This window comes from Coptis chinensis, chromosome 5 (assembly GCF_015680905.1).
Source record: "Coptis chinensis isolate HL-2020 chromosome 5, ASM1568090v1, whole genome shotgun sequence".
In the NCBI taxonomy this organism is placed as follows: Eukaryota; Viridiplantae; Streptophyta; class Magnoliopsida; order Ranunculales; family Ranunculaceae; genus Coptis; species Coptis chinensis.
In genome coordinates this window covers 25550953-25559887 of record NC_141460.1, presented here as the reverse complement: position 1 = coordinate 25559887, position 8935 = coordinate 25550953, and the positions used below count along the sequence as shown (strand labels likewise).

Below are 8935 nucleotides of genomic sequence, written 5' to 3'. Positions count from 1 at the left end.
CCTAGTGGTTTAAGGCCTTGTTGCATATGGTCAATGCAATCGCACTCGGCGAAACGAGATTAGTTAGAACTCCATTTTTGGTCACTTATGCTAATTTCTCATATTTGCTTGGGGACAAGCAAAATGTTGTTTGGTGGTGGTTTGATAAGAGCCAAAAACTGTAGTTTTAACCCCTTAATAATATTACTTTTAGACTAATTATGCGAGTAATAAATAAGAGTTAATGCTAATTACGTGCTTTTATGTATTTCAGGCATGGAACTTAATTATGTGTAGAAATGTGCCACTTTGGCGATATAAAGGAGCAAAGGGTGGTTGCTAAGAAGTTCTGTGATAAAGGCTAAGATTCAAGGAGACAAAGCCTTTATAATGCCCGGTCAAAAGTTGAAAAGTCAACATGGGCAGAAACAGTGCACAAGTCAGCAGAACTTCCGAAGACCATATCTTTGGACTCAGGCCTCATATTTGGGCCTACCTTACGTCAAAATGACCGGATCGGAAAGAGATTTCTAATGGTCCAAGCCTTGACCAAATCAGAGGAGCAAAAGTGGACAAAAAGTCTGCTAAACTCAAAGCCAGCTGAAACGGCCTCTGTAGACTGAAGAAATTAGGCTTTGAGCTCGATTTTCCGGCCCAAAACATGGCTCCTCAGCCCATGCACGAAATTGTGGATATGGTCTCCTCCTTTACATAAAACAAGACTTAGCTCTTAAGAAAGGGAGTTAGATAGCTTAGAGTAGAAAGTAGCCATTAGAATAGCTTGTAAATCTAGTTTTTGAATTTCAATTAGTAATTAATTAGTTTCATTTCTTGTTTTAGATTAATTATTTGAATCATTGTTCTTCATTCATTAGATAAATAAAATAGTAGTTCTTGTTAATTTCGATTTTGTCATTTAAATTTGTTTAGATCTAATTTCAATTATTGTTTGTTATTCATTTCCTAGTTATTAATTTGGAGTTCAATTCTTAAGTAGTTAAATTAGTAAAGTTCAAATCTTTATATTATGTCTAATTTTAATTCAATTGGAAATGATAGTTTGATGAATCAAGGCTAAACCTCCATTAGAGGGGTTTGGTGAAGCCTTGATGAAAACTTAATTGTGTAGCGTAGAATCATTGTAAGAGTCTATTCCACTCTAGAAGGAAGTTGATTCGCCATGAGAATGGGTGGACTTCCTCACATGCTAGTTATGAATTGGTAGAAATGCCATGTATAATTAGGGATTAGAACGACCACTTCTTACCGTGAGAACGTAAGAATTGGATTACAACCATCTATGCTAGTCTCTTAAGTTGGATTCGAGGTGGATTCAATTCCCCCCTAATTCTTATTCTAGATTCAAACCTTAGTATTCCGTAGCATTTCGTAGTCGAGTTATTCATATCTTGTTAGTTAAATTTGCATCGTAGTATAATTCGTAATTCTCTCATTGACTTTGGTAGGATTGATAGTCGTAGGAAACTTGAATGCTAAAGAACTAGGAGTGGAACAAATCTTCTATTCCATCTCTACTTCAATAGATTCAAGAGTAGAAAATAAATATCTTTGATAAGTCTAGTATAAGTTAAGTTTATAGTTTTACTTTCGTTTAGAGTTTCATCGTTTTATTTATTAGTAAAACTATCTTTTTTACGATTATCATCGGCATGTCTAGTATGGCCCTTATCTGATCAGGGTTAGCTTCAATGCCTCTATTGGTCATAAGATAACCCAAAAATTTCCCAGAGGAAACTCCAAAAGAACATTTTGCTGGATTCAATTTGAGATTGAATTTTATTACCCTATCAAAGGTTGTCTAAATATCTCGAAGATGATCACTTGTTAACCCTGACTTAGTGATTATGTCATCAATATATATTTCCACAGTATCACCTATTAGGCCTTCAAAGATTGTGTTGCCTAATTTTTGAAAAGTGGCTGGCTGAGGCATTTTTAAGGCCAAAAGGCTAACACACAAGTAATTAAGACTAGTTGTTTTCATTCTCGCGTTTTGATCAGAGGTATTGCAGCAGTTTTGGGTGAGAGAGAGAAGAGATTATTAGTGATGGGGAAGGATAGAAAGTCAATTGACCATTAATTACTGCCCCCGACTGTGCCACATTTCTCTCACTTGATTCAATCTCGTTGCAAAGATGGCATTTAGACTGAAAAATGAGATAGGCAAATTAGTGAACAACTTGTGCATGTCTAGAAGATGGAATCATGTGGCTGCTGCTGTTCGTACACCATTGGGTACTTCAATGATGAGTCATGGGAATATATTTGTATTGCCTGAGAATGATAAAGAATTGGAAATGCCCAGTTTTGAGTTTGGTAATAATATTGGGTCTATGGAACTCATGGCTGTTTCTAAAAGAAAGGTCTCTAAACACAAGAGAGGCATAAGAAATGAACCGAGGGCTTTGAAACCTATTCCAGTTATAATGCGATGCAAGAGTTGCGGTCGAGTTAAGCTGCCACATTTCTACTGCTGCAGTGGGGACAGGGGAATAACGGGTGAATACCAATGATGCCATCATCAACTGGTGAAAATACCAACTCCTCGAAGACATACTACCAATTTGGGCGAAGGTTTTAAGTTTAAAAAATGAATGTTTTGTACCATGAACTTTGATGTTTTTATCAATTTAGGCCACAAACTTTTTTTTCAAGCAAATTGGCCCAAGAACTTTGGTTAATGTATCACGTTAGGCCACCGGTGTGTTTCCGTTTATTCAAAATTCAAAGGCCAAAAGGCATGACTGTAAAACAATAAATGCCTATATCTGTAATAAAGGCTGTATGTTCTTGGTCCGGACCATAAAAGAGTAATTGGTAAAAACCAGAGGAAGCATCCATGAATGAAATCCTCTGATATCCTGAAGTAGCATCAACTAAATCATTTATCTTAGGCAAAGGGTAAGGATTAATTAGGCAAACTTCATTAAGTTTAATGAAATCTACACACATTCTTAATTTGCCATTCTTCTTGGTAACTACAACAATGTTTGATAACCATTTAGGATATTCTACTGGTCGAATAAACTTAGTGATAAGCACCCAAAACTGTATTATAAAATCTCGTAGAGACGTAACATTTCGGTTAAGTATATGCTTAATAATCATGAAATAATCGTATTTTCATGCTTTTGTAGGTTTGCGCAACCAACATAAAAATGATGATAAAGCTAGTATTTAAGCATGGAATAGTGAGTATACGTAAAACTTTCCGATTAAGTCCATGTGAAGCCCAACAAAGCCGGACTAAAGCCCAAAGACTCAAACAGGACAGAATCAAGTCAGAAACTAGATTACGTGAACAGAAGCATCAAACTTCCAAAGCTCATATCTCTTGAACCAGGACTTCGAATTTGGCAAGTGAGCTGCTCAGAAGATTAGTGCGATGAACTCTACGCAAAGGCGAAAAGTTGTAAAAATGCCAAAAGACCAATCCGCCACTAGACGCAGCACGTGGACCCACTTTGTGGGTCCACAATATTAGATGAGTCATCATGTCCCAAGTCAAGCTCACAAGTCAAACAAATAATTGGCACCACTTGACACCTTGCATTTCATTAATTAGCAAGACTTGACTTTGGATTCTTGTAATAGTGATTATTTTGTCTTGATTTAGTTTTAGATAGGATGGAATTTAATGTGGGAGGTGGCTTCACGTGGGATGGAAGAGAGAATGCTCTCATATGTAGTGAGTTGGGAAATGAGAGCATTCATTCCATGTTCATGCATTTTTCATTTTTAGCTAAGCTAAGTTTTTTTGGTGTAATAGTGTTAATTGCTACTTTAGTTTTTCTCTAAATAAAATCTTGTTCTTTGAAGTTTAAAATTCAGTTCTTTACACTTTGTGGAGGGTTAATGATGCTCATGTGAGGAACAACTTTTGTTATCAATTTCTAGTTATTTGTTTATGACAAATAAGCTAGACTTTATAACCTACCCCAAAATGGTAGTTGGTGTAGAGTCTAGTTAGGAATTGAGGTGATTTCTTAGAGATAAGTCATTGCTTTTGTTTCTCATACTAGCAATATGATATTAGGGATAAGAACATATTGTTCAGGATCAAACTCTAATCTTTATTAAGATTTGTCTATGAATTCCAAGAAAGATTAGAGATACAATAAACTAGATTAAAGCAATAAAGACTTTTCTTCACATGAGTGGATTTAACTATTCACACCTTTCCATTTATCCATTTATTTTTTTTATTGGTGCATGTTTACGTAACTTTTAACTTAAGATATCTAAAATCAAGCTAAGTAGTTTTAATATTACTCAACCATAAAAAATCCTTCTCACTAGTTTACCTTGAACAAACTCTAATTGTAATGCTATCCTAGTCTTAAGTTGGAACGAAACCCTTACTCTAACAATACACATGAAGAACGTGAGTAAGGAACTTGAGTTAGTACCAAAATAGATAAAGAAACTTCATTTCTTTACCTTGCAAAAGTGCTATTATCAAATGGCGCCGCTGCCATCCTAGACGCAAGGATAATACGTTACAAGCTGGAATTGTCTCCAAGGGGAACCCCACCCCCCCCCCCCCCCTCCCCCTCCCCACCTCCTAACCCTCCATCCTTTCCATTTTACGTACTGATCCTTTACTGTTGTTTTGTCTCACTTACAGGAACCATACACACAGACCTGGAACAACATTTGTACAAAATTCTAAGACTTCTGGGAAAATTTCAGCCGATTGTGGATTTGTTGAATCACGTGTGCGAGCAGATTAGTCGCGTCCGTGAGTTATACCTCTCGCGTGTGCTATCATATTAGCCACGTGCGCTAGCCATTTGGATATGTTGCAGTCTGGATTTCAGTGCAAGAACAACCTGTTCTATAGCACTCCAGTAGAGGTATGAGCCCAGGCTCTCTGTTTTGAATTAGTCCAGTAACTTCTGGAGTTCAGGACGTTCACAAGTTGAAACAATAGTTTCCGTTCTTTGGTGGAATTATGGGACGCTTACAGGTTCCAAATTTTTATTATACTTTTGCATGATTCACATGTATCTAGTTATTATGTCGTAAGTAATGGACTAGTATTTGCGTATTAGGTTAGAAATATGTATGAATCATGTGAATACGCCTGTTAATAATATATATATACGGTTGAGTGATTATGAATTGCATCTTAATGTATATATACGTACCCATGATAATGTTTTGCATGGTTATATCTATATATACGTATACGTGGCTATTGTTGCATGTTTAGTATCTATCTACTTATGAGTACACTGTCTTGTTTAATAAGTTGATTTTGTTATGAAAGAGGAGAACATTCCAATGAGGGTTAAAATCTGAGTTGGGTAAGTTGTTTCTAAACCCTGCAGAGTGAAGCTGCTCTCTATATGACATTTACAATCTCACTGAGTATTGACAAAATCGACTTATTATGCAAAACACTAGTATATTAGTTTATATATAATACGTTGCCTGTTTACTTTTTACGTATATGTTACGTCTTTGCATATTAGTATATATATGCATACGCACATTATCTTCGCATGCTACCATATTTAGTTACGTATGAGTAGTTATAATTTGCCTGTTAGTGTAGATATACGAATACGTAATATATATTTGCCTATTAGCCTCCATATACGTATTACTGATGTGTATTTGCCTGTTCGTATAGAAATACTTATAGATAATACATCTTTACCTATTAGTATTTATATACGTCTGAGTAGAATATCTTCACATACTACAATCTCTAGCTACATCTGAGTATCTTTTAGGAATCTCCTTGGTTACTCCTCCAGTTTCCTATCTAGGATTACCTCTCACGGCCACCAAATTGGGTATTAGGGAATGCTTCCTACTCATTAAGAAAATTACACGTAGAATTTCTAATTGGAAAAACACAACTCTCAGCCGAGCAGGAAGGGTGCAGCTTGTACAGTCAGTCCTATCCTCCTTCTAAACTTATTGGGCAAAAACTTTTGTATTGCCTAAAACTGTGTTGGATAAGGTGGCAAAGTTACGTAACATGTTCATATGGGCTGGACCTTCTATGGTGAGGAAGATGCATCATGAAAATCATGAAACACTGAGAGTAGCTTAAAACCAAGGAGGTCTTGGGCTTCTCGATCCTAGAACTTGGAATAAAGCGGCGTACTGTGGGCTTGTTGTCAAGATTGCTCAGAAGTATGATTGCTTGTGGGTGAAATGGACATGGGAACATCAAATAAAGGGTGGACATTTATGGACTATGAAGGAACCCAAGGACTATTCTTGGGTGTGGAGAGGCATCCTCAAACATAGGGAGGCTACTTGGAAAAGTGTGAGATATAGTATTGCAAATGGGTTGACAATGAGCTTCTGGCATGATTCGTGGTGTTCTGGCCCTCTTATCTTCAATGCACAAGCTAAAGAACTGCTAGCAACTTCTATTCCTGACGTTGCTTGTATTGGATCAATTATTGAAAATGGGAGTTGGTCAAACGTTATTTGCCAATTACCAAGCTGTGAGCTAAAAAAGTTGATCATGGAAACGGAGTTGAATAGCTACGTGACAGAGGACCGAATCATCTGGATACCAACTAGTACTAGACTTTTCTCCCTCACATTTGCTTATCTTTCTTTTACAAAAATTCGAGGAAAAGTAAAATGGTTCAAGTTAGTTTGGGGTAAGTTATCGGTGCCCAAACACTCTTTTACTGTTTGGCAACTCTTCTCTGGATCATTGCCCACCCTATGTTCAAGAAAGTTATAAACCAATCCACTTGTTGTCTCTGTACTGGTCATGAGGAAAGTTCTTCACATCTATTTTTTGATTATGCATACTCAAAACAAGTTTGGGCAAGGCTCAAGCTAGCTATGGGTTTATCTGGGCAGGTGAAACAATCACATGATGAGTGGTATTTCTTAATGAGATTATGCAGAATGAACCCGATGCAAAATGAGATTATTAAGGCCATCACTTGTGCAATAGTGAATGCAATATGGAATGAGCGCAACTGGTGAATAAAAAAAGGGAGGAAAAGACTACCAAGTGTTTTGAGTATGCATATCCTAAATGATATGAAATTGTACTTTGGGAAGACACTGTAGTTCGTAAAGGAGAGCCATGAGTTGCGGGTGTTGCTACAAAGGCTAGGAGTTGAAGGAAACTTTAAGCAGAATGAGGAACAATAGGTTCGCTGGTCAAAGCCAAAGGATCAGGTACCTGTGCTGAATGCAGATGGTTCATTAAAGCTTGGCAATGTAGGGTATGGTGGGATAATTAGAAATCAAAATGGTATGGTCCTCCTGGGGTTTACTGGATCGTCAAACTTTCCCTCAGTGCTTCGCCAGGAACTGCTTAGAGTCTTGAAAGGTCTTCAAGGAGCTGCCCAGATGAATATAATGAGGCTACATGTATAATCTGATTCTATGCGGGTTGTGCGAATACTGAACTTAAAGGAGGAACCACCTTGGATCGACAGGAACATCATAGCACATATCAGGCGACTCATCATAGATTTTGAATTGGTGGACTTTGAACATGTTTATAGAGAAGGGAACCAGGCTGCAGATTATTTATCAAAACTTTGTAATACAAAAAATGAAAGAGTTTTGTTTTTCATTCCCCTTTTAGACCAAAGAGGATGAAGAGGGTAAGTTGTACTTGAGATCATGATCATATAAAGGTATCCTTAACCCCTAGCTTTTTCAGGGAAAAAAAATGAGGACCTTGCATAAATTTTAATAATAATATTAATATTTTGCGGCTTTATCTTATGCATAAATTTTAAATAACTAAAAAAAAAAAACATAAATTTTGGGGTTCAGCAAGGTGATCCTTTGGGTCCCCTTCTTTTTGCACTTGTGTTGCACCCTCTGATCCTAAAGATATAGTCCAGTTGTCAGTTATTACTCCAGGCTTGGTACTTAGATGATGGGACTCTGATTGGGGATACAGAACAGGTGGCGGCAGCTATACGTATGATTTAGGAAGAAGGACCTTCGTATGGGTTGGTTATTAATGTGGCTAAGACCGAGATATTTTGGCCATCACTAGATCCACGTCACTTCAGTCCCAGTCTCTTTCCTTCAGATTTATCCCGACCTCAGATGGGGGTCAGGTTGCTTGGAGTGGTAGTCAGCACTGATTCATCTTTTGTCATGAGCTTTGTTCGCAAGCGTGTTAAAAAGGTTATGACTTCGACGGACTGTTTAGCTGTATTGGAGGATCCACAGTGTGAGTTAGCACTCTTACGAGCTTGTGTCAGGCTCTCCAAGTTGGTCTTTGCAATTCGTACTTGTCCACCATCTTTTTTTAGGGATGCAGCTAAGACTTTTGATCAACACCTTTGCATGATTCTGCAGGGCATTATAGTTTCTGATGGTCCTGGCTTTGAGGATTTGTAGTGGTGTTTAGCGATGCTTCCATTACGCCTTGGTGTGTTAGGTATCTATTGTGCATTTGATGTATCTGCTTTTGCTTTTGTGGCCTCCCATTTTCAGAATTTAGAGCTTCAGAACCACATTCTTAGGAGTTGTGGTCCAGTGCCTATGGGTGAGATCTTTGATGATGCTACCAGTGCATTGTGTCTCTGTTTTCCTGATTTTGACTTTGATTCTCTGGATGTGAATGCTACCGTCCCTTCAAAACCACAAAAAGTTTTGGCAGAAGCTTTCTACAGTAAGATAGTTGTTAGTCTTGAGAGGAAGTTTGAGTTATCTGCTCGGCAGAAAGCAGTCATTGGATGCTTGCAGTCAGAACATGCAAAAGATTTTCTACTTGCTATTCTAATGGAGGGACTTGGACAGCGTATGTCACAGGTGGAGTATCGTGCCATTCTTCGATACCATCTTATGATTCCTTTGTACTCTGATGGTGGTCTTTGCCCTGCATGCAAAAAGAGTAGATTAGATGCTTATGGGGACCATGCAACACATTGTAGACATTTTTCGGGTTTTAAATACCGACATGATCATGTTAGAGACA

General features: G+C 37.6%; 1 protein-coding gene across 1 annotated transcript; it reads left to right on the top strand.

The window, feature by feature from the left end:
- The first annotated feature begins 2139 nt into the window (after positions 1-2139).
- On the top strand, positions 2140-2666 carry LOC147497181 (uncharacterized). Its single transcript, XM_086562516.1, has one exon. It carries the CDS (start codon positions 2187-2189, stop codon positions 2511-2513), a length of 327 nt encoding a protein of 108 aa, XP_086418642.1. The 5' UTR covers positions 2140-2186; the 3' UTR covers positions 2514-2666.
- Positions 2667-8935: the final 6269 nt, after the last annotated feature.

Coding starts and splice junctions, on each gene's coding strand:
- LOC147497181 (XM_086562516.1), top strand. CDS start 2,187: ATGTCTAGAAGATGGAATCATGTGGCTGCTGCTGTTCGTACACCATTG.